The 26,818-nt window shown below is 33.1% G+C and overlaps 1 protein-coding gene and 1 pseudogene across 1 annotated transcript; one reads left to right on the forward strand and one right to left on the reverse strand.

Moving 5' to 3' along the window:
* Positions 1 to 6,957: 6,957 nt before the first annotated feature.
* LOC107022724 lies at positions 6,958 to 10,362 on the forward strand (annotated as a pseudogene).
* Positions 10,363 to 22,463: 12,101 nt separating this feature from the next.
* LOC107021462 (wound-induced protein 1-like) lies at positions 22,464 to 23,219 on the reverse strand. Its single transcript, XM_015222129.2, has one exon. The coding sequence runs from the start codon at positions 22,989 to 22,991 to the stop codon at positions 22,647 to 22,649; it is 345 nt and encodes a 114-aa protein (XP_015077615.1). The 5' UTR covers positions 22,992 to 23,219; the 3' UTR covers positions 22,464 to 22,646.
* Positions 23,220 to 26,818: the final 3,599 nt, after the last annotated feature.

A 26,818-nucleotide genomic window follows, 5' to 3' on the forward strand; every position in this document is an offset into this window, starting at 1 on the left:
TGTGTTACCGGACTCGTAGGTGTATCTTCTAATTCATGTTCTCCCAAATCAACTTCTACTTCTTCACCTTAATTTTCATCAATATTAGGATTAATATTAACATAACGTTGTTCTAAACTTTCTTGATCGTGTTAAACATTTGAATGAATATCATAAGCAATATCATCAACAAAAATAGAATCATTTGTATAAAATATAACTCGAGACATTGATTTAGATGAAGTAACACCACATTTACTATTAGTTTTTATTACTCTTTTTTTACTAAAACTAAATATTTTTAAAATGTCTCTTTGTTCGTTCTCTTGTTCTTTATCTTTTCCTTTACCGGTATATTTTTTGCTAGAACTCATATTTAATTATATATAAAGTGTAATATAAAAATAATAATAACACAAAAATTAAAGACATAAAATAAAATATAAATATTATGAAACAAATGTACCAAATATATGCGTTAGTAGCATACGTTAAACCGATTCTTGAAGCTTATAGTTTGTTGTAACTTGTAATTTGTAATTTGAAAATCCAACCACGAACCTTCGGTAATAACCTGCTAGACCTAAGAAACTTCTGATATCTGTAGCAGAGGTAGGTCTGGGCCACTGTTTCACTGCTTCTATCTTTTGTGAATCTACGCGGATCCCTTCGCTAGATACAATGTGACCAAGGAAAGCAAAGGATTGCAACCAAAACTCACATTTACTAAACTTAGCAAATAACTGACGATCTTTGAGAGTCTGCAGAACAACTCTCAAATGACTTGCATGTTCTTCCTCACTCCTAGAGTAAATGAGGATATCATCAATGAAGACGATAATGAACAAGCCTAAGTACTATTTGAACACTCTGTTCATCAAATCCATGAAAGTTGCAGGAGCATTTGTTAGTCCAAACGACATAACTACAAATTCATAATGACCATACCGAGTTCTGAAGGCTGTTTTCGGAATGTCACTATCTCTGACTCTGAGCTGATGATAACCCGATCTGAGGTCTATCTTTGAGAAATGACTAGCACCCTGAAGTTGGTCAAACAAGTCATCAATCCTGGGGATGGGATACTTATTCTTGATTGTGACCTTGTTCAACTGTCTATAGTCAATGCACATTCTGAGAGAATTATCTTTCTTCTTGATGAACAATACTGGTGCACCCCATGGTAAAATACTAGGTCTGATGAAACCCTTATCTAGAAGGTCTTTCAATTGCTTAAGCTCTGCTAGATCCATTCCGTAAGGAGGAATAGAAATAGGCTGGGTATCTGGAAAGAGATCAATTCCAAAGTCGATTTCCCTTTCGGGAGGAACCCCGGGAAGATCTTTTGGAAATACTTCTGGAAATTCACAGACTACTGGAACTGACTCAAGAGATGGGGTTTCAAGGCTAGAATCCTTAGCCCGAACTAGATGATAGAAAAAAAACCCTTAGATATCATCTTTCTGGCCTTAAGGTAAGAATTTAATCGACCCATAGGCGCTAGGCTACTACCCTTCCATTCTAAGATTGGTTCGTCTCTAAACTGAAAACGAACAATCCTAGTTCTACAATCGACTGAGGCATAACATGAGTGTAACCAATCCATGCCTAGAATGACATCGAAGTCTACCATTTCTAACTCTACTAGATCTACTGAGGTGACTTTCTGAGAGACTATGACAGGGCAATTTCTGTATACCCATCTAGCTATAACTGGGTCACCGACTGGATTAGAGAGTGAGAAGGGTTCTGAGAGGGTTTCTGGACTGACACTGAATTGGACTAATATATAAGGAGTTAAAAAAGAAAGAGTAGCCCCTGCATCTAACAATGCATAAACATCAAGGTCAAAGACTTGTAACGTACCAGTGACTACATCAGAAGAACCTTCCTGATCCTGGCGAGCCTGAAGAGCATAAAGTTTGTTCTGGCGCTGACCGCCACCTGTACCAGATGAGTTACCCTACTGAGTTGGGCGACTTGCTAGTGCTGCTGAATTTGTAGATTGATCTCTACCATTACCACCTCCTTGAACATGTCTAGAAGGACAGTCCCTCAAGTTGTGACCAGACTGACCCCCATCCAAAACATCCTTCTTTTCCTGCAAGACACACGCCCAGATGGTTCTTACCACACTTAGGGCAAGTGGGGTAAGTGTTGGTGCCTGAAACACTTCCCTAAGACTTAGAGCCTGGTGCTCCGCCCTTCTGGTCATACCTATTCTTGGAGGATGGAACACTAGCTGATGAAGGGGCTGGAGCTTAAAACATTTGTTGTCCCTGCGAGCGATTTCCACCACCTGATTTCTGCTGAGAATAGTCATAGTTCCCAGTCCTAGCATTCTTATTTTCCTTAGCCTGTTCCCTAAGCTTATCACCCTCAACCTGGTGAGCATGAGTCATAAGCCTAGATATGTTCATATCTCCCAGCAACATAGCATTTCTGCACTCTGTCTTCACCAAATCTGATACTCCATACAAGAACTTATTCATCTGAGCTCTGGAGTCAGCAACCATGTGAGGAGAATAGGTGGAGAGTTGGTTAAACTTCAGCCCATACTCTTGGACTGTCATGTTTCCCTGCCTCAAGTTCATGAATTCTTGGGCCTTTGCTTCTCTCAACTCTATTGGGAAAAACCTGTCGAGAAAAGTCTCACTGAAGCACTCCCAAGTAATAGTAGATGTATTTGCACCCCTATTATCCTTCCACTGAGTGTACCAAATATGAGCCACGTCTTTCAGCTGGTATGACGCCAACTCAACCCGATAATTCCCAGTAATCTGCATCACCTCAAAGATCTTCTTAATTTCGTCCAAGAAATTCTGAGGATCTTAATTAGTCTGCGATCCTAAGAACTCAGGCGGATTAATCCTAACAAAGTCACGGACCCTTGCTGCTGCTGATCTACTATTTTCATTCATAGGATCATGAACCCGATTGTTCTGGTGGGTCATACTCTGAGCCAACATCTGTATGGCATTCCTGAACTCAGCATTGGAGACTTCTTGATCTGGGATTGGAGGAGCTGCATTTGCATTCCTGGCATTCGCATTCCTAGCGTTAGCTCTACGATAAGGCATGATCTGAAACGTAGAACGTCAAGTTAGAATGGAATAAGATCATACCTAACGCACGATAAGAGTAACAAGAAAGTGAAGTTTTTCCTAAAACACTTTATAGCCTCCTTAACATTAGATGTGGTGCACTTCACACCCATGAAAAGGAATCTACTTAGTGCGGCTTTTTCAGACATCTTAGGAATCTTGAACCTAGTGCTCTGATACCAAGTTTTGTCACGCCCCAAGCTACCCCCGAGATGCGGACACGGAACCTAGGACCACAAGTGATCCCAAGCTAACCCTACTGGCATGATCATGAGCATACTAAAAATAATAAACTGTTGCGGAAGCTAAATCATACTTAAAATGAAAAGATGGGGAATACCCATATTCCATAACTGAGATATTTGAAAACAATGAGTTTAATACAAAACAAAATCTTAACTCAATACTAAGCTGAATCTAACTATGTCTGAAAATAGCCTCTAAACTAGGCTAGAAATACTGGGACAAGCCCCAGCTAAATCTAGCAAAAACTGAAACTAAATGACTAAAGACTGAAATGAAACTCATGACTGTTGTCCTCGGAGAATGAGGACTCACCACTGAATCTGCTGAACTGGAGATTGGAAAATCGATCTATGCGTGATCTGGATGATGAGAACCTAAACCAACATCACGAGAAGATGTAGCGTACGTATGCGTCAGTACTTGAAAGGTACTGAGAATGTAGGATAGAGTAAAGTTGAAATAAAACATAATTGAACAAGCAGAAAAACAAATATAATAATCTGAATGTGATGTGCTGATTTCTGAGCTAACTGGATGCAATGACCAATTTATAACATGCTGAAAATGAATACTGAATATACTGATAAATGGTCAATGCAGAGAGTCTGACTGAACTGTGGGAGCTACTAATAACCGATAATAAAACCACATGAGCTAAATGTGGAGTCCGATGTATACGCTCCATCGAGAGGACCCAATATACCCTGCCAAAGGTATAAAAGCATGTTGGCGTGATCACTAAACTGATTGCCCACAGAGGGGACTTACTACCTACTTGGCTAGTATTCTGGGACTATTGGGTACGCTAAACCCTAATCCAACTCGGTATTACGCTACTCCCAATGAATTCTGTAATTTGACTGATTATATCTGAATTTCTGTAAATATTGGATAGCTCAAAACTGAACATGCAAACTGAGAATGCAACAATTAATCTGGTAATTATGCATTTATAACTGAGGCATGTATATCTGAAGTGTCTGAAATATATGACCTAGCATGTGTAATTCAAGAACTAAAGAAATACAAAGCTAGGGTTCTGAAATTCATGCAATAATCTGAGTAATACATGATAATCTGATTTGGAACATATATTTTAATAAATTCATGAAGTTATATCAAAGTTCTAGAAAACCTAGGTTTAATCATGATAATAGAATCAAGAACTGACTGAAACTAAGGACCAATGGGTGAAAGAAACCCACTAGTGAAATCCCACATACCCGGTGATGAAATTCACGGAAAAATACTTAAGTTTCGGGGCTGGAACTGCTGGAGCTTGTGGCGTTCTTGAACTAGGGTTCTTGAGCTTTTTTCTCCTCTCTTGCTTCTAGTTTTCTAAGCTTTGATTTAATGATTTGACTTGGATATGTTTTAATTATGTTTCTAGGCTTAAACTGACTAAAATCTGATGACTTAGGGTCAAAACGACGTAACTTAGGGTTTAAACGGAGTAGCAAAAGGTCAAAAAGACCCCTGGGAAGGTTGCTGTCGGGCCTCATGACGGCCAGGACTGACGGTCCGTCGTGCGCCCAACGTCCCGCCGTTGAGTCCGTCGTGAGGGCCTGTTCGACAAGCCTTTACTAAAATGGGCATACCTTTTTACTCGGAGGTCTGATTTTAGCAAGGTTGGTGGCTATGGAAAGATAATTCAATTATCTATCTGTGGGTAGATCATAAGAGACTTAATTCATTTTGTGCTAAGAGTTATGATCATTTTAAGTTGAGCCAATTGCATTTCCCCTTAACTGGCTGCAAATTTTCCACCTAGGGTCAGACCTATGGACCGTAGGTCCACCTACGAACCATGCTGGTCATCCATAGCTCTTGTCAGAGAGTGGTTGAAGGGAGTCCTGATCGACGGTCACGGACTACGGACCGTCGTTTGACCTATGGACCGTAAGTCCGTCTATCGTCCAAGACTTAACCAATTTTTCTAGGCTGAAATTTTCGGGAGTTTCTGATCCCGTCGACGGTTATGCAGGATGGACCATGGTTCAGGCTACGGTCCGTCGATGCCACCGTTGGTAGCACCTGTAGATTTTTCTGCAAAACTAATTTTTTTGGTCTGTTTTGGCTAGGAGGTGTTACATGAACCTCCTCATCCTCCTTCTAGAGAGAGGAATTTTGAGAGGAAATTGGGTTTTCTTTTGGAGGTTTTCAAATAATGATTTGGAATGACTAAATTAAGGGTCTAAAGTCTTTATATAGTTTGTCTAAACTAGGGTAAAACGACGTCACTTAATATGAGAATGATTTGGTGTATAGAGTTTAAGCATATACACAGAAGATAAAATTATCGTTTTTTACAAATCAAAAGTTGAAGTTGAAAATTGTAGATGAAAATTTAAACAAACCATAAAAAAGATTGTAGCACGGGGCTGAATGTAATTTATCTGGAATATGAGAATGGTATAGTTCTAACTTCTCGTGTAGTGCATTTTGTATGTATTGAACGCGACCGAGTAGAGATGGATGTTTTAAACTGATTAATAAAAATATATTCTCTAAATTGTTAAATGTATTTATATTCTTAATCTTGACATAACGAATATAATTTATTTATATATTAATTGTTGTTTGGATTTATTAAAATGTGAGATGCTGAGATTGATCAATATGTCTGGTAGATTGGATGATAATAATACATATTAGTGAAATAATTAGTTAGTTGATGAAATCAATGTCTCAATATAGAGATTGATGATACATTTTTTATGAGAAGCTTATAAGTTTTCATGTGTAAACTCGAGCAGTAAATTTATGAATCTGACACATGATATAAGTTAAGTATTGCTATAAAGGAAATTAACCATGAATTAAATTCGCCAGTAATTTAGTTTATTGATTAGTACATGTAATATTAATGTGGAAAATTACACAAATGTTTAAAGAGACATGTCGAACTATAAATAAAGGAGTGCAATTATGAATTTCTAGTGAAATGGTTTGTAATTTATTATGGTAAGAATAGTTCAAACTAATTATTTGAAATTATTTTCATAATAGGAAGACTCAATAATTAATTTTGTGCTCTCTACAGTGCTCGTATTTAACTAGAACTCAAAATCATATTTTCTATTTGAAGAAGGAAAAGTAGTGTAAAGAAAAGAAACTTGTGTATGTTCTTCTCCTTTTTGGACTGGGAAGAAATCCCATAAGTAGGGAATTGTCTAACCTAAAAAGACATTCAGTTTTCTATACGATAATTGTCCTCCCAAGTATTGTGAGAGTTCAATGCTTAGTTTGGGATCACTGTAGAAGACCGTAGAATTGAGTTTGATTTGCTTTAAGATATTTACATACGCTTCGAGAGGTCATTTTTTAGTTAATTTTTAGCACATGCTTTGTAAGTGATACATATTTGGGGTTATTGTCTATATTCATGTAATATGTGTGATTCTAGAATGCATAGGTTGTGTATGCTATGTTCTAACAACTAATTCAAATTAATGAACCTTGACTTATAATGTAGTCTTAAGCAACCAATTACAAATTAATTGAATGCTAAAAATTCAATTCAATGGACCAAGGTACATTATAAATAGGTCATCCTATGAGCACAACTTAAACCCACAAATTAAGCTTGAAAAAAAACAAGAGAGTAGAAAAAAACTTTGAACGAGCAATGGCTTCTTCTTCTCCTAATAAGTGTCGCCCCTTGGCAAATTATCACCCAACTGTTTGGGGATATCATTTTCTTTCTTATACTCATGTCAGTCACACATATTTCTTTAATACATTTTTTCTGTGTTAATAGTTTAAAGACGTAACATAATATTTGATTAATTAATTAACCGAGAAAAAGTTGAAGTTGATGAGTATAAAGAACAATCAGGAAAATGCTGATGGAAGCTCCTGAGGGTAGTGAACAAAAACTTGTGTTGATGGATGCAATGCAACGGTTGGGAGTGGCATATCATTTCGATAATGAAATTGAAACATCCATTCAAAACATTTTTGATGCGTTCCAACATAATGATGACAACCTTCACGTTGTTTCTCTTCGTTTTCAACTTGTGAGGCAACAAGGCCATTACATGTCTTCTGGTAATTGTACTCCATCCTTCATTGTTTCTCTTCGTTTTCAACTTGTGGGCGTTAGTTGAGTCCTGCAACTTTTAATAAGGTTAAATTTCTCAAACATGATGTTTAACCAGAGGTCTTCAAGCAATTCACCGAACAAGATGGAAAATTCAAAGGAAACGCTTACTAATGATGTTCAAGGACTATTAAGTTTGTATGAAGCATCACATCTGAGAGTGCGTGATGAGGAGGTTCTTGAAGAAGCTTTTACCTTTGCCACCACTCATCTTGAGTCTATTGTCTCCAACTTGAGCAATAACTCTCTTAAGAATGAAGTTATTGAAGCCTTAAAACAGCCTTTTCCCAAGACTTTACCAAGGGTGGGAGCAATAAAATACTGTTAGGACCGAAAATAAGCAGGTGTAAACGCGGAAGCTAGCAATGCAAACCTCGAAAGACCACGAGTAAGAAGACAACAAGAAATATACCAAATGACACAAAGATTTAACGTGATTCAGTCGATCGACCTACGTCCACAAAGGAAATGAGCAATCCACTATAAATATAAGATTACAAAATACAGAGGGAAACAACCTCAACCAATTCACTCGGAATACACGGGAGGTTCACACAAGTGATAACGTATCAAGCTTGTGACCCACAAATTCTCCCCCTGACCAAAACTCTCTAAGTCTTTAAGACTGCATTGTGAATGCTGATTAAGTTAGAAGGAACATTCCTCTATTTAAAGAGTTCTAAACCTTTTCCTACCAGAAAAAGGATTAGTCAATCCAAAACCTTTTCCTAAAAGGAAAACCTATTTATGGTAAGAAATCAGGGCAAATAAAACCCAACAAATACATATCCATTTACGAAAACATTGATGAACACAACCATTTGCTTTTGAAATTTGCTAAATTGGATTTTAACGTGCGGCAAAAGTTCCACCAAAGAGAGCTTACAAGGTTGAACATTATTTGGTCTACATATATTTTTTTAATTAGATGAGTAATGGTAATTTCGAATGCATGCAACATAATCGTTGTTCTTTTGATGTATGTAGGTGGTGGAAAGATTTGGATTTTGCAAATAAATATCCATATGCGAGAGCCAGAATGGTTGAGTGTAAAGTGTATTTTGAGCCAATGTATAGTCATGCAAGAAAAATGATGACAAAAGTTTACAAGATGGGTTCCATTATTGATGACACTTTTGATGCTTATGCAACCTTTGACGAACTTGTGACTTTCACTGATGCAATCCAAAGGTAAAACATCAAAATTTCACAAGTAAAATAATTGTTTTGACAATCCCTCACTAATAAATATGAGAAAGTAAATGTGTTTTCCTGTTGTGATTATGAAATCTATCTATCCATCTATATACATATATAGACACAAGGTGTAAGTGTTAATTAGCTTGTGGTTTTGATGATATTAGATGGGATGCTAATGCAATCGATTCAATACCACCATATATTAGACCTGCGTATCAAACTCTTCTAGACATTTACAGTGAAATAGAACAAGTGTTGTCCAAAGAAGATAGATTGGACCGTGTATACTATGCAAAATATGATGTAATATTATTGTTTACTTAACCCATAAAAATATATCAATTAAGTAAATTTTGATAATTCAACTTGTTGGCTATCTACATTTTCACCTTATCTTAATAATTAGTGTTTTGATTCCCATGTTATAATACTCTTTTTATTTGCTAAGGAAACGTTGTCATTAATTCCAAAAGAGGGGGAAAAAAAGATACTAGCTAGTAGTAATTGTCTAGCTTAAATTAATTGTTATTCTTTTTAGATGAAAAAGTTAGTGAGAGCCTATTTTAAGGAAGTCCAATGGTTGAATGATGATAACCATATTCCAACATATGAGGAACGCATGGAGAATTCACTCGTAATCGTTGGTTATCTGATTGGATCAATAATTTGCTTGGTCGGTATGGAGGAATATGTATCCAAAGAGACTTTTGAATGGTAAATGAATGGTCCTTTGATAGTTCGAGCTTCCTTATTGATTGGCAGAGCAATGAACGATATTGTTGGACATGAAGTAAGTACAATAATAATACTTCTCTATTTTCTTGCTTGTAAAAATACGTAATACGAAATGATTGAGATTTGAAACATTATAGAAGATTCAAAATTTCATTAAATGTAATGAAGCCTAATAGTCTCTCGACTTAATACTTCTTATATTTCACTTTGTGAGGGTCAAATTAAGGACTCTTTAGTGTGAATTTTATCAGAGAATCTTTAAAAAAAAATCTATATATATATATATATATATATATATATACATATAAGTCACGACAATCAATAGTTATAATTTACAAAAATTTCTAAAAAAAATGGTTAAATAAACTCATTTAACTCTCGTAGTTGATTCGGCTAAGTGACTTAAGAGATTTTCTGTCCCTCCATTAGAATGATGACAGCAAATGATATTACTAATAAAAAAGAGGTAGAATGGTACACATAGAAACTGCTAATACTAACAATAATAAAAAGAGAAAGAAAGAAAAAAGAAATAGTCCTAGTAGCATGAAGGAATCCATATATTGTATGTATTGGATTTTCCTCAAATTCTTACAAGTTATTAACAAGCCTACATATAATATCAAAAATTGTTCAAAATGTGTGACTATATATACGGTTGGTATTGAAATCAATTAATTTAATGTAGGTTGAACAAGAAAGAGGACATGTAGCTTCAGTTATTTATTGAATGTTACATGAAAGAATATGGAGTTTCAAAGCAAGAGACTTATATTAAATTCCAGAAAGAGGTCACCAATACATGGAAGGATAAATCAAGAATTCTTCCGTCCAACTGAAGTACCAATATTTGTCCTCGAACGAGTTTTAAATTTCACACGTGCGATAGACAGTAAAGAGGAAGATGGATACACTAACGTCAAAGGCAAACTTGAAGACATAATTAACTCCGTTGACACCCAATGTAGAGAGGAAGATGGTACTGGCGACGCCTGACGCGCCTCCACCTTCCTCACGAGAAGGCAATTTCACGATAAGCGTCAATTTACACGAAAACAGTAGCCAAGGACTGCAGTACACTGTCCCTTTTTCTTCTTCCTCCTCACGTCTCTCACCATGGCGTACGGTTTTCAGTCACGCAGAGCACGCGGAATCGTCCTCGCGCCTCAGGATTGAGCCACGTAGCCTTCAAGACGTTGACTCTATCCCAATCGTCCATTCCCCTTCACCTTTCCGGAATGATTTCAGACGCCAGAGAAAGGATGTGTGTCCAAAATGACGAAAGTATGGGAAATTCGAAATTGAAAATTTGCCCTCTCTTCATCCGATTTCCCCCCCCCCCCCCTTTTTTTTTCTTCTTGTTGGCTAACCCTAATCTCCCCCTATATATACTTAGCTATCTCCACTGTTAAAGGGGGGATTTTTCTTTTGAAAAAAAAAAGTTGAAAGAAAAATTGTTGACTTGCTCCCTTTTTCTTCTTGTTGGTGAGTTTTGTCGCATTTCTTAGGTTATTCCTTTCTTGGTCTAGCATGTAATGAAATTCTTGACTTGCTCCCTTTTTCTCTATAATTGTTTTGGCTATAAAAGTGTTGTTGTGAGTATGTATTAGAGTCATTATATGTCCGTTCATAATTCATTTATGCTATTCAAACATTCCTTCTAGCATGCATTGAATTTTTATTTTTGTCTATCATGCCTTTGACTATGTATATATATAGATTGATTAGGATTTTTATGTAGTGATACATCTGATGCTAGCGCTTCAGTCCCTCGTGTTTTTTTTCTCGATAATGTCCCTGTGCAAGCATTTAACTATGCTTATTGGTATGGCTAAATTCTTAATTAGTTGGGTGAAAACATAATTTGTCTAAGTTCAAAGTGACTGGTATGTGATTAATTCCTTTCTTTGATTTGTATAAGTTTAATTTTCAGCTTGGTCATTGGAACTATTCCTCTTTTATGCTTGAGTTGTTATAGATAGTAAGGTAATCGTTTCAAAATGCTTTTGGTTACTGCCTTCACTTATCAATATTGTATGTGTACTAAGTTTATTATTTCACCTATATTAATTGGGTTCAGAAGCTTAAAGTTGAATATGCCCCCTCACTTTGCTAATTTATCTTTCGTTTTTCCTCTGTTTTGCTGCAAATGTCATCTTGAGTCCATTGGACTCTCATCCTATTGCATTTCTCCTAGGTTGGGCCAAGCCCAACATCCTCTTGAGTCTGCCTCACTATGAAAGCTGAAGTTCACGGCTGGAGAATATGTATAGCTGCCCGGAAGTCCAAAAAGCAGGCTGTATATGTGCAAAATATATGCAGAATATACCATGATATACAGGTTGAGTGCAAAATTACTCGGTATAAATTCAAAATATAGATGCGGGAAGTTGAAGAGAACTGCATACATTCGGTATAATCCCAAGATACAGGAAACGAGGCTGATATCTGAGTTGTATACACTTATATACAACATCTGTATACAAAAAAGGAAATTGATTTTGAAGTCCAAAAATCAGCAGCTTGGGCCCAATGTTTCTGGGTAGCAATAGGCCCAGAAGGCCCAAATCTTCCTCTCTCACTCTCTTTTATTTGAATTTATTAATTTGTCAAAATATTTATTGATAAAATCTTGACAAATAAAACATTATTAAAAATATATATATGAAAATATTTTTAAAAATAAAAGCCCACGGGCTGGCCTCTGAGGCTTGCGGCCTATGCCTCTGAGGCTAACGGGCCAAATAGGGCGGGCTAAAAAGCCTCATTTCTAAATGAGTCAAAAAAATTAAGTCCAACCCCACTTATTTCAAGGGTTGGGTTGGGCTGGCCTCGCGGGCCAAGCCATTTTGACGGCTCTAGACCAAGTGCCTCACATTGAGACGCTCCGTTCATATTTATGAGACATAAAGATGGTTTTCTTGGGATGTGTATAGATTACTGTATGTTGAACAACGTTCCCATCAAGAACAAATACCCTCTTCCGAGAATTGATGATCTTTCCGATCAATTTCAGGGTGCTACTTGTTTCTCTAAGATAGATCTCAAATCAGGCTACCATCAGTTAAGGATAAGGGAATGTAACATTCCAAAGACAACATTCAGGACCAGTTATGGTCATTATGAGTTCCTAATGATGTCCTTGGTTTGACCAATGCGCCTGAGGCATTTATGGATCTTTTGAATAGAGTATTCAAGACTTATTTCAATATGTTTTTTATGGTTCTCATTGATGACATACTAATCTATTCTAGGAATGAAAAAGATCATGTTAGCCATCTCAGAATATTTCTCTAGACTTTAAAAGATATGGAGTTATATGCTAAGTTTTCGAAATTTGAGTTTTGGCTGGAGTCTGTAACATTCTTGGGCCACATAGTTTCCGGTGATGGAATAAAAGTTGATACCTAGAAAGTAAGGTAGTGCAGAATTGTCCTAGACCCACATCTCCGACTAATATTAAGAGTTTCATGGGTTTGCTGGCTATTATGTAAGGTTCGTAGAGGGGTTCTCGCCTATTTCATCATATTTGACCAAGTTGACTTAGAAAACAATGAAGTTTCAATGGTCTAAAGCTTGTGAGAAAAACTTTTTGGAATTGAAAAAGAGGTTGACTATTGTCCAGTGTTGACCTTACTAGAAGGTACTCAAGGTTTTGTCGTATATTGTGATTCGTCTAGAGTTGGTTTGGGTTGTGTGTTAATGCTGAATGGTAAAGTTGTAGCTTATGCCTCTAAAGTCTCGAGAGTTGTAAGTTTATGAGAAGAACTACCCAACCCATGACCTAAAGTTGGATGTCGTAGTATTTTCTTTGAAGATATGGCGTCATTATTTATATGGTGCTCGTGTAGATGTATTCACTGATCACAAGAGTTTTCAGTATGTGCTCACTCAGAAAGAGCATAATCTCAAACAAAAAAGGTGGTTAGAATTACTCAACAATTATGACATGAGTATTTTTTACCACCAGGTAAGTCTAATGTTGTTGTTGATGCCTTGAGTAGCCTTTCTATTGGTAGCACCGCCTATTTTAAGAAAGATATGTAAGAACTAGAAAGGGATTTGCATAGACTTGCACGCCTGGGAGTTCGCCTGATGGATTCCACTGAAAAAGGAATAGTGGTGATGAATAGGGTTGAATCGTCATTAGTTTCCGAAGTTAAAGAGAAGCAAGACCAAGACCTTATTTTGCTTGAATTGAAGGCAAATGTTCATAAGCAAAAAGTAATACCTTTTGAACAAGGGAGAGATGGTGTATTGAGATATTAAGGTAGATTTTGCGTACTAAGAGTGGATGAATTCTAAGAGAGGATCATGGAGGAAGCTTATGGATCCAAATATTCCATTCATCTGGGTTCCATAAAAATATATCGAGATTTGAGAGAAGTCTATTGGTAGAGTGTATGAAGAAGGGCATTGCAGACTTTGTTGCTAAGTATCCGAATTGACAATAAGTTAAAGTAGAGAACAAAGGATCGTTGGTATGGTTCAGAATATAAAACTTCCAAATGAAAGTGGAGATAATCAATATGCACTTCATCACAGGTTTACTAAGGTCTCGCAGACAATATGATTCTATTTGGGTGATTTTCGATAGAATGATGAAATCAGCTCACTTTGTTGCTAAAGACTACCCATTTAGCAGAAGATTATTCTAAGTTGTACCTTCTAGATGTGGTAAGACTTCATGGGGTTTCGTTCTCCATTATTTCAGACAGAGGTGCGCAATTTACTGTACAGTTTTGGAAGTCATTCCAAAAAGGCTTGGGTTCAAAAGTGAACTTAAGTACTGTTTTTCATCCTCAGACAGATGGTCAAGCGGAGTGCACTATTCAGACCTTAGAGGATATGTTGAGTGATTTTGTTATTGAATTCAAAGGTAATTGGGATGATAACCTACCTTCTATTGAATTTGCTTTCAACAATAGTTACCACTCTAGCATTCAAATGGATCCTTATGAAGATCTTTATAGGAGAAAATGCAGATCTCTTATCAGATGGTTTGAAGTTGGTGACGCTGGGTTGATAGGACCAGATTTAGTTCATCAAGTTATGGAGAAAGTTAAAGTGATTCAAGAGAGGTTGAAAATAGCGCATAGTCATCAGAAATCCAACACTCATACACTGAGGTTAGCAGAACGGAGTTAGAGTTTGAACTAGATGATTGGGTATATCTAAAACTTTCACTCATGAAATGTGTTATGAAATTTCGTAAGAAGGGAAAGATTATTTATTCCCCGGTATATTGGCCTTTACAGAATATCAAAAAGGGTTGATAATAGCTTATAGATTGAAGCTACCACAAGAGTTAGCAATGGTTCATACGGTATTTCACATCTCCATGTTGAAAAAGTGCATGTGCAATCCTTTATTGATCATACCAACTGAAGATATTGGTATCAAGGATATCTTATCTTATAAAGAGATTTTGATTCAATTTTAGATCGTCAAATTCACAATTTGAGGATAAAAGAGGTAGCATCAGTCAAAGCTCATTGGAGGAACTAGTTTGTTAAGGAAGCTACTTGGTAAGCTAAGAAAATATGAAGAAGATATCTCCGCATCTCTCTGAGCCTGGATAAATTTCAGATACTCTTTAATTTATGAGTTGTCATGTTGTATTTGCATTGCTTGTTGGGTGTTTGAGCTGAATCTTAGATGTCACACCCTTAGCCTACTAGGAGTAATCTCATTCAAGGATGAGTATTCCCAAGGTGGGGATATTGTAACACCTAGCTAATTGAAAAAACTAGGAAAAAGTTAAGAATTGGATTCATTTTTGAAAAGAATTGAAATCTAGAAAATTTGTTAAAGTATGTTGAGTTGAGTTTTTGGTCAAATTCAAACGACCATAACTCCTAGCTCAAGATGATTTAGGTGTTTTCAAGGTATCGTAGGAAATATCTTGAAATAATATTTCCAACATCACCGAGTTTGCGCGATTCCAAGTTTGTATGAGTGAGATATGGCCTTTCAAAGTTGGGTTGTTCAAATAAGAAAAGTCTAAAATCAGATTTTGAAAGGGTAATTTAGTCTTTTCCTTACCCAATTAAATTATTTCATTTTAATTAAGTTATGTGGGGTATAAACTCAGTTAGTTGAGTTTACGTAGTTAAGAAATATGTTAGGGCTTTGAGAGAAGAGAAAAGAGGAGAAAGGAGAAGAGAAGTTCAAGATTCGTCAAGTTCTTGCAATTTTCGATGTGGATTTCGCCAAGGATTCAATCCTCCGAAGTATTTGAGACTTCCATAGCATTGGGTTCGTTCACCCACATGCCAAACATGTTTGTTTCAGCGAAATTGTTTCTAGAATGTTGAAAGCATGTTGTTATTGAATTATGTTCTTGAAGTTTGCTTTAGTTCTTGAGATATGATGGGATTGTGTAGTTCTTGATGAAATCATATCGATTTAAGGGTTATTTTGAGCTAGATTCGTACATATATACTGGTATTTGAATCTAAAGAGGGATTGAGAAAAAGAATTGGATGTAGGTAAATTGGGCTGACAAAACGAAGAAGGAAAAAGTCGAGCAGGTTGTTGCACGACTTGCTCCCCAATGTACAAAAATCACCTCCCCGTCAAGGTTAGGACATTGACTCCTCTATTTCAAAATTTGATTTCTCGATAAAATATTAAATACATATTCGCGTCGCAGTTAGTTTCAAGACAGTGATTTCTTGATCTTTTCTCATTCTTAACAATCTAAAAATCACTCCTAAACATCAGGAGATCCTTCTTATCACAAATCACAATACTTGAATCCATCATTCAATTCAAGGAAGGTTGAGTATCAAGTCTAGAAGTTAAGAATCAAGCCAAGAGAAGTCCATACAGTTTTTCAAAATTCTTTCACAGACGTTTTAACTTTGTTTTAAGATTTAAGTTTTGAGTTAAGCAAAGAGTAGAGTAAGAGTTCATTTCTTTTAAGTTATAAGGGAACTAAGTATTCCCAAGAGTTAAAATGTTTTCTAACATTTGAGCAAGAAACGGAAATACCGTTTTCAAGAGATATTTTAAGCTAAATTTTGAGTAGTTATCTCAAACCAAAGAAAGAGTTTTGTTTTAAAAACATATGAGCTAAGTATATTTTAGGAGTAGTATTGAGTATCGATATGGGGACACGAGTTCAGATAACTCAAGTCTCCATAAACTATGTAGCCATCATGGGTAGTAAAGGATCATACTTTTAGATGAATCCTAACTGCTTTTAAGCATAAACTAGTGGATCCACTTGGTTAAGGTGTTCTATATGACGACAAAGTTTAGGACGATTCTGTCAGCGTGGGCAAGACGATGTATCACCACTTAGGCTCATAGTGATGGTTGTCAGTTAGAGAAACTCCCGCGGAAACTATATTACCTTATTATATGACTAAAGTTGAGTTTTTAAATTGCATTTCTTCAACATATTGAGTTGTTATTTATTGTTTTAAATGCTTTGTATAAATTGCACTATTATTTTTTTTTACACTACATTTGAGTATCTTATTCATGAGTTGAGTAAAGTCAAGGTAAGAGTTTTTATTTCAGATTCATTTCAAGATTATGTTATGTTTATCGTTTAACCGCATACTCATCCATTCAATGTACTGATGTCAGATGGTCTGCATTGTCTTATGATGCAGACACACTAACCAGGATCATCATCCAGCACCTCGTTGATCCAGTTGAGCACTCAGAGTCAGTTAGTGAGACTTCTTGTTTTTCGGAGGGCTCCTTTTTACATTTTTTTTCTAGTTTTCAATTGTTAGGATGATCAGGGGTCCTGTCCCGACATCCCTCTTTGTTTTAGAGGATTCATAGATGAGTAGCTATAGGTTTTTAGTCTTATTTATTTCAGTTGTATAAGTTTAAGACTTGATTTGCCACTTTGTCTAAGTTATTATCTCTTAAGTCATTGCATGATATATTTCATATGTTTAAGTCTTCTGCTGAGTAAGTAACTCAGGTCAATGGTTCGCTTAGGGCCAACAATGATTCTCAAGTGCTAGTCACACTTAGGGTGTAGACTTGGGGCATGACATGATTAGTATTTTTTTTTTTATATAGAATTTGTGTGGGATTTCATTGAAATTGTGTTGAATTTATGAATTAAAGAGAGTTTGCAAGAAACCATTCGATTCTAGATGAGTTAAGATTCCAAAATGAACGAGAAAATTCATTGGTTTTCTTGATATAGTGGTGGGGCGGCGCACTACCAATGCGCCAGAACTACTGGTTAGTAGTTTGGTGCTTGGTGTGGCATGCCAATTGTGTGTCCCAAACTACTGCCAGTAGTTTAGGGTCTGGCGCCCTGCTTCACTTAGTACGTCAGGGTTGCCTGGTCCTTTTCTTTTCTATCCTTTATTCTGTATGTGTTCCTTTTAATCGTATATACATTATCTTATTGATATTAACTCCTAAGGTCTACATTAATCCTTGAGAGAGTCTACATGTCCCCGTCTCACCCAACGGCTCTTTCACCTATAACCCCCAAAATACCCCCTACCCCCTCTCTCCCGCCAAGCTTTTTTTAATACCCAAAACTTTTAATATACATTTTTAACCTTTTTAATTTTCCTAAATATTTTTTGTACGTCAGATCTTTTTTAATTTTTTAAAAACAGATTATTTAAAAGGAAATTAAAAAAAGATCTTACATACAAAAAAATATTTAGGAAGAACTTCTTTTTCTATATTTATGGACAAGATAATATGTTGCTGAAATAATGAGATTATAATAATTTTTAATACTTAATATATAGTGTATTTATTAATTAAATCATGGAGAGAAGAAAAATAGAGAGAAACGGGATCCCTAGCTATCCATATGTATGGAGAATATATACACAAACAGCTGGCTAGTGTAAGGTGAGATATCCTTACTATTGTTGGATTAAAATTTGTAAATTTTGTGAACATACTAGAAATATGCCCAAGACTTATCAAAATTAATTCTCATGTTTAGCTTGGAAACTAACACTATAAAAAGGACGGTATGAATTTTTATAGCTATTATAATGCAAAAGTAACAAAAAATAACATGTAATAAGTGACTGATAAAGATTGAGTGAATGTGTATTAACAAAAACATAACGACATCATATACTTTGTAAATAGTTTAGAAATTTATTTGAAATCTGAATTTGTGAAATTGAATATTGTTGAAAGAACGCAAGTATAATTGACTAGTCATTTCATTATTACTCTCATTTAGGTAATAACAGAATTCAATTCAAATGAAATACGTAATGAATGACTAAGGGTGTGTTTGATAGAAAGAAAAATGTTTTCTTAAAAAATATTTTCTCGAGAAATAAGTGAATTTATAACTTATTTTCTTTTGTTTGGTACGTAAGCAGAAAATATTTTTTGGAAAATATTTTTTAATGTTTGGTTGTTGAATGCAAATTATTTTTCAGAAAATATCTTTTTTTTTAAATTTGAGACTAAAAAAATACTCTTTCGAAAAATAATTTTTAATTTCTTTTTTGCTTGAAGGGGAGGGGGCTGGTTTGGTGGTAGAGATGAAAATATATTTGATATTTAAAAAAATAAGAAAATTTTAAGAACAAAAAAAATTTAAATGGGGAAGGTCGAATATGGGGTATGGGTAGGATAAGAAAAAACAAATTAAAGATGAAGTAGAGTTTTGGAAAATGTTTTCCTTAATTTAGGAAGAGAAGTCATTTTTATTAAATTTGAGAAAAATTAATTGATTTAAACACATTTAAATTTTAGGCATACCAAACATGAAAAATTAAAAATTATTTTCCTCCGTACCAAGCACACCCAAAAAAGTTTATTTGATGATCCATCAAAATTTTCAAATTTAAACCATTTAATTTTTAGCAATTATTGCACGCGGAAATAGAAAATAATAAAATCAGCCTCCTCATACATGCTTGTCTATATATGTAGCGTAGTGAAAAATAGAATAACTATGAAAAAACAGAAAGATGAAAGAAACAAATGTAAGCCCAACCTTTATTACTTTGTGAATGAAAAAGCAACTTTCAATGTCCCCCAATCTTTACGGCTATAGGTGTGCAAGCTAAACGGTAAAGTCAAATCAAATTGATGAATTAAAAAAAAATTGGTTTGTGATTTGATATAATTGATTTGGCAGTTGAAAAAAATAGTTACTCTTGATTTAATTTGATGTAAAAGAAAAAAAGTTAAATCGAACTTAAATCGATATATATATATAGAGAGAGAGAGTGAAAAATAAAAAATTATTGAGTATAATCTACTTTGTTAATATATTTCTAGTTAGTTTATAGTTTCCAAATGTTTATATATTTTATTTTTTTATTTGGGCTTGTAAAATTTATAAATATTTTATTTTGTGTTAAGATCCGAAGTTATAATTACATTGTTATAGTTACAAAATTTGAAGTTAACGATTTACTTTGTAAATATTTTGTTTTGTATTTAACTCGCATGTACCCTTTAATCTTATTAATTAAACATAATGTACGCTGATATTTTCAAAAAATATTTTGTACTCATGTGAATTTTATCGTCTATTTTAAAAATTCTATCAATTTAACACTTTTTAAGTTTAATTATCAAACAGGTAAATTAAAATATATTTGATCTCTTTTTCAAATATTATAGGCTGTATAGTTGTAAAAAATCAAAAGAACCAATTAAAATAGAAATTGAAAAAACTGACTTTATATAATTTGATTTGATTTTTAGATTTAATAAACCGACATAATTAATTAAAAAAAAATAATGAAAAACCAAAGCAATCCAACCTATGCACACCCTAGTTACCACACTATTTTTATATAATGTTCTTTTCTCCGACTTTAATGTTCTTAACTTGTATAAGATTTAATACCCTGTTTCAAATGAATTTTATTTAGCTTTATAATAATTAACAGTGAATTTACACTCTTTTAAGGCGTATTTTCTCATATTTATAATTTATTTTAAGTATAATCTAGCTTAATACTTGAAATCTACACTCATTTCCATGTGTTTGACACTTATTTAAGGTGTTTTATCATTTTAAGAAAAGACTCAAAAATAGAATAAGTGTGGAATAGAGGAGGCTTGAAAATCGGGATTTACAACTTAAATTAAAAGGTGTATAAAATTATAACAAAATAATTTAAAAGGCATAATAAAATATTATTTTAGTTAGATGTCTTTAAAATTTATGTCATAACGTATAAAGTTACTTATGTCTAATCCCATGAATTTTTTTAACTTGAAACAAAAATATTTATTTAGCAACAATAATTTTTTTTTCCAAACAATTCATTTGAGATTACTATTGTTACAGTAAATTTTAACTCATGACAAAAAATAGTAATTAGCTAAAAAAAAGTTTTACAACAAAAATATTGTGGTTATATAATTTAACAACTGTCACGATGACTATAACTTGATCTATTGTTGCAATAAGTTTCAACTCCTAGCTTAGACTAATATAATTTGCTAAAAAAACTTCTATATAGCAAAAATACTATGGTTATATCGTTTAAACTATTGTTATAATTTTTATCTCATGGTAAAATTTCATGATCAATTATAAATATTATGGTTATATAATTTAACAACTGTCACGATGGCTATAACTTGATCTATTGTTGCAATAAGTTTCAACTCCTAGCTTAGACTAATATAATTTGCTAAAAATTTTTTATATATAGCTAAAATTCTCTAGTTATATCGTTTAACTATTGTCATAATTTTCATCTCATGGTAAAATTTCATGATCAATTATAAATACTACTGAAGTAATAAAGTTATAATTTTTCCGTTTACTTTTATTTGTCATGTTGCGTTTTTCGAAAATTAATTTGACAAATTAAATTACATTAATTCTTTTTTTTAAAGTTAGATATTTAAAAACTATACGAGAAGATTGCAGTTTTTACATGTCAATATGATGAAAATTACATCGTAAAATGTTGGTCAAAGTTCATAAAATTTAACTCTAAAAAAAGAAAATCATGACAATTAAAAGCAGACAGAGAGAACAACTATTTAGGTTATTATTGTCATGACTATTAGCAATTGTACCGAAAATAAAGTAGCTCTGTCAATTTAATTTTATATCTACGAATATTATGAATTTATGAATATCCATAAAAATATAAAATTATGTTGATATTAATATGTAAAAGTTACGATTTTGAATTTATAACTTAAATTTTGTAGCTATTAGTTTGATCAAAAAGGTGAAAAAATTACTTCTTGATTTGATCGCACACTTTCCTTTATAGTTTGTGCCAAAAAAAATTTCAACTTGCTATAATTTAAAATAATTTAATTTACTCTTCATGAAATGATTCTTATTCATATAAATATTTAAAAATATTTTAGACCATAAATTTTAATTTTTTTTAAAAAAATCATGTCTAATAAAAAAATATCATAAAAGACAATACTTTTTTCGTAGTAAAATTAAGCATATATCATACGATAAGCACGTCAAAGAGGGTGGGAGTCGGGTTGGAGTGGTTTCCAACTTATCCATCTAATAAACACAATGTATGGCTGATAAGTTTCTTGAAATCCTACTAAATGTACACTAATAACATGATAAGTTAGCATTTTTCTGATACTCTCTGCGTTTCAAAAAGAATAACTTAGTTTGATTTAGAATGGAGTTTTAAGAAAAGAAAGAAAACTTTTTAATCTTATAGTTCAAAATTAAAATTATATCAAATGTATCAAAATGTCCTTTAATCTTGTAATCTTAAACATGTTATGTGAAAAATTAAAGGTAAAGTGTGCAAAAAAAAGACATTTTTTAAAGAAACTAAAAAAATAATAAATACATTCTTTTTGAAACGGTGAGAATATTTTTTATTAATCCCGTTTAAAAGCCTTCCCATTGAATTATTCTTTGGCTACACCAAAAGCAAAGTATTTCCCGTCTCCTGCACCTACTTCTTCTTTAGCTTTAGAAAATTGCATCCATCAATTTCAATCTGTGTAATTCACTTTTCCAGTAAACAAAAAAACTCAGGTACTTAGCAACGAGACAGTTGTGATATAGAATGTTAAATAATTGTTTATTTTTACTTTAAAATCTTAAGTTCATCTATTTTCGTTGAAAATTGAAAATTAATCTAAAAAAAAATCATGAAATAAACTACTTTCAAAAAACCAACAAGTGCTTTTATTGCAAACCAAACACATCGCGTATCACATAATATATTAAAACACCATAACCAGTACAAGGATATCCCATTCATCATGGCCCCAAATTAAAATTGAAGATAATAAAATTAACGAAAACCCCCAAATCAACCGTTAAACTTACATCCTCGCGGAACTCAGAGAGCGAGAACAAGACCCGGAACCGACTTACCCACCCGATTCGGTAAACTACTCTCCCAAAGAGAAGGGCAATGCCGTGTAGCAGCAATGGACGACAAATCCGATGAAGGGCAATTATTATTATTACTATTGTCAAGTCGAGTGACTGTGAGAGAGGTATTGAAATACTCCCTAACCTGAGTAATTATCCCATCATTAACAGTCCAAGCGTGAACCCAAGTAATAGAGTGATCAGGATCGCAACCTTCGACAAGGACAGTAGATCCAAAGGCGTCAATACTTTGAGGAATGAATTTGAAGAAATAGTGATCGGAGTTGGCAGTACCAGTTAGTATGCGCATCAAAAATTGATGTGAAGGTGGACCATGGAACCACCACTCAAGGTCAGAGGCCAGAAGTTTCTGGACCTTGTCAACGTCACGTGAGCTCAAAGCTTCATATAGGGCGAGCACCACCCCTTTATTTCTAGTTTCTTCCAGAATTTCCTGAGAATTAGCCAGTTCCAGAAAAAGAGGAGAGAATGAAGTTATATTTATATACCAAACTAATAATGTGAGAATGAAAGGGGAAGAAGGTATGCAAGGATTATATAGGGAAGATTCAAGGGTATTAGTGAAATTATATCAGGGTTGAGAGGGTGTTTTTGGGAAACTTACAAGGGTGAGTACATTTCACGCGCCATTCAGTGCATGAACTTGACGTGTCCATCCATGTATGGATGAATGTTCTCGTTTTTCTTTGGGTGGGGACGGAATTATATGGGCCCCACCTACTGACGTTTTAATTGTGAGGATGTCTAGCCAATTTTAGTGGATGGCTGTATGTATCAATTAAAAGTAACGCTGCATTAACGTGACTTATGAATGATTAATTAAGAAATATCTGAATTGGCATATAAAATTAAATATTATATTATTAAAATTTAGGATAAATTATAGAAATATACATTTTTTTTTACTTATTCTCATTATTTCACATTACTTTAAATATCTGAAAAAAAATCTTTTATTTCTTTAATGTATTCGAAGTACATATTATGTGTTCGAGTTAGTTTTTAATTTATTCGAACTACATATTAATGTATCCAAGCTAGTGTTTAAAGTATGTGAGCTACATACTATGCATCCAAACTAGTTTTTAATGTATCCGAGACAGTATCTAATGTATCCGAGCTTCAATTATTGTATTCGAATTTTTAAAATTTTAAGAAATTAATGTAATTAGAAACTTATTAAGCATTGATTGTTATTTCATATTAGAACTATGAAATTTATGTAATTTACGCTAAAATTTATTAAAAAATCTTTCACCAAAATATGATTATTTTTTTATTGAAATAAATATTCATATTTGATTAAACATTACATCACTTCATTCAACTCTCATTCTTTGACTCTCTAATTCACATACATCGAAGGATTAAATACAAGAATAATATATTTAATACCATTTTACAAACAATTTTGATGTTATATAAATCTCAAAATATTAGTGATCTAAAACCAGGTCTAAAACAACAAATTTAATTAGAGAATATTGTATATTTTACAAAGTTTTAATCTTGGCCAATATTTTTGCAATTTTATATTAAGATTCTTCAAAGTACTTTCAAGTATTTCGATTAAGGATATTTTTTTAGTATAATTTTTTAAGAAAGTCTTATCTACATCCAAATTCTTTCAAATCATTTTTGAATTTCACCAGATTGTTTCATAATAATATAACATCTGTACATACACAATCAACAGTAATTAAACAAAGACAATTAAAATGAATATATCAAAATAAAAAGGAAATCCTTCATATTTAAAAAATAGAAGCAAAAACTAATTTAATAATAGTATGTTATGATATCACTTCTTTCTCCGACTACAATGATAATTATATATCTAATATATTTTCATATGCGGTATTTGACGATTAAAAAGTCTCAATTAAATTAATGATATAAAAATAAAATTTTAATAAGAAATCTCAAGCATATAAATATTGTATATTTTCCGTATTTATTTTCAATCTCAACCAATATTTCTTCACTTAAAATCTTGAGTTTTTGATAAATATATTAAAACAGCCAAAAAGAATGACAACAAGAAATTTTGATAAAATATCAATACACCCAAAAGAAAAATAAAATAAGATATATATATATATATATATATATATCCGAACTTTAATTGAAATTGTTGTAACAATATCAAATTTTGAAAAGAACCTTTTACCATCCTACACTTTGGAGACAGAGGCGAAGTTGTGCGTTTTTTTTGGGAATAGAGCGTATTAAATGAGTCTGAATATTGTTAAGACTATTCTACACATCTGATTCATTCAGATATTTTTAAATCGATTTTAGAGACTTTTTTTTTAAAAAAAAACAGCGAATTGACTTAATTAGTTGATGAATCAAAAATGTACATTTGATCCAAAAACACCAATAAAAAAGTGTTAAAACCTTGTTTGGTGTGTAAAAAATGGTTTTGCAAAATTGGAGTTAAAAAAGGCATGGATGAGTCTTTTCTTTAACAGCAATGACATAAATGAGCCAAACTTTTAACGGATAACATAAATAAGTCTTTTCTAAAAGTTCGATGACATATTTAAATATTTTCCCTTTAAAATAACAATGTATTGTATTAAGTTGAAAATGTTATTCTATTTTTTAATTTTCTCTATTTTTGTAGGAGTGCTTGATTCTTTATACAAATTTTCATTTCTTGAAAATATATTTAAACTTCTTCATTGTGTCTTTGTTATTATATTTGTTTATTATGATTTTTGAAATATTAATTAAATATTTTTAAAAATTATAACAATGCGACACACAAAAATTATGAACATGACTATTAATATAGTTTAGTAGTTAAAGATCATCAAAAGTTATGGAATAATGAAAACAAATATGATTATGTTTTATATTAGAAAATATGAATAAATAAAGGAATAATAACTAAAAATTCATTTTTATACCATTATAATACAAACAGAAATAAATTGTAATGAAAATAAGACTTTTGGCTAAAAAAAAAGGTGTCACGTAATTCTTTTATTGAAATGAGATAATTCTATTCTTTGTGTTCCATACCGAAAATAAAATAAAATTGAATAGTACAAAATTAAAAGAGTAGCATTGACAATACATGCAATTAATTTTATTAATACAAATCAAAGTTGAAAAAATTATATCAAAAGCAGCCAAGTTACTAATGCAATTCAAAGTAAAAAGTAATTCTAGTAAAACTAATTCGTAATTATGCTTAAAAAGAAAAATCTTTTAATATTTTTTCTTATAAGGAGAATCGTCGCCATTTTCTACTCTCCATATCAAGCTCCTCACACTACTAAAAAAACCCAAAAAGAGACCTAGAAAAGGGACCTCAAAAATAGGTCTATATTAAGAGACCTAATGAGGTCGCTATTTCAATTAATATTTTTTAAATTTTTTTTTAATGTAGGAGAGTCCTCGTAAGGTCAATTTAATGAATTTATTTTTTCCTATACCTGACTTATTTCAAATTTTTGATCTAATTCTCATAAAATTAGAGACCTCACGAGGTCTGTACTTATTAAATTAAAAATAATAATTTAATTTAATTAAAGACTTAAAAAATGAGAGACCTCATGAGGTCTCTTAAACAAAAGAAAACCCTAGCCAAATTTATCTATTTCTTTCTTCCCTCTCTCTTTCTCATCGTTCCTCTCTCTCTCTCATCATCCCTCTCTCTCTCTCATCGTTCCTCTACGCCAGACTTCTCCATCTCCTCTCTCCGCCGTCATCTTCTCCATCTCCAGACGTGCCTCCATCTCCGCCTTCATCTTCTTCTGACGAGAAAGTCAGCCGCCTCCATCTCTGCGCGCCATTTGCAGTCGGGCCTCAGCAGGTGGAGGTCGCGCCGCCTCCATCTCCGCCGGGTCGTGCAGCAGCAGCAGTGGTCGGCGTTCCCAACCCTTTGACTCCAGGTGAATTTTTTGAACAAACTAGTTGGTTTTCGTAATTCTAAGTGCTTAAAATAATTAAAAAGTAGCAAGTAGATTGAATGTTACCCTGTTGTATTAGTAATTTAATCATTCCCAATGTGATTATCTTTGAAATTTTTAAAAGAATTTGTGTCAAATAGATATTGAAAAAGTTTCCCAATCAATAATAATTTGTAAAACTAGTTGGCTTTCG

Source organism: Solanum pennellii, chromosome 6 (genome assembly GCF_001406875.1).
Source record: "Solanum pennellii chromosome 6, SPENNV200".
Classification (NCBI taxonomy): domain Eukaryota; kingdom Viridiplantae; phylum Streptophyta; class Magnoliopsida; order Solanales; family Solanaceae; genus Solanum; species Solanum pennellii.

Coding starts and splice junctions, on each gene's coding strand:
- LOC107021462 (XM_015222129.2), bottom strand. CDS start 22,991: ATGCGCATACTAACTGGTACTGCCAACTCCGATCACTATTTCTTCAAA.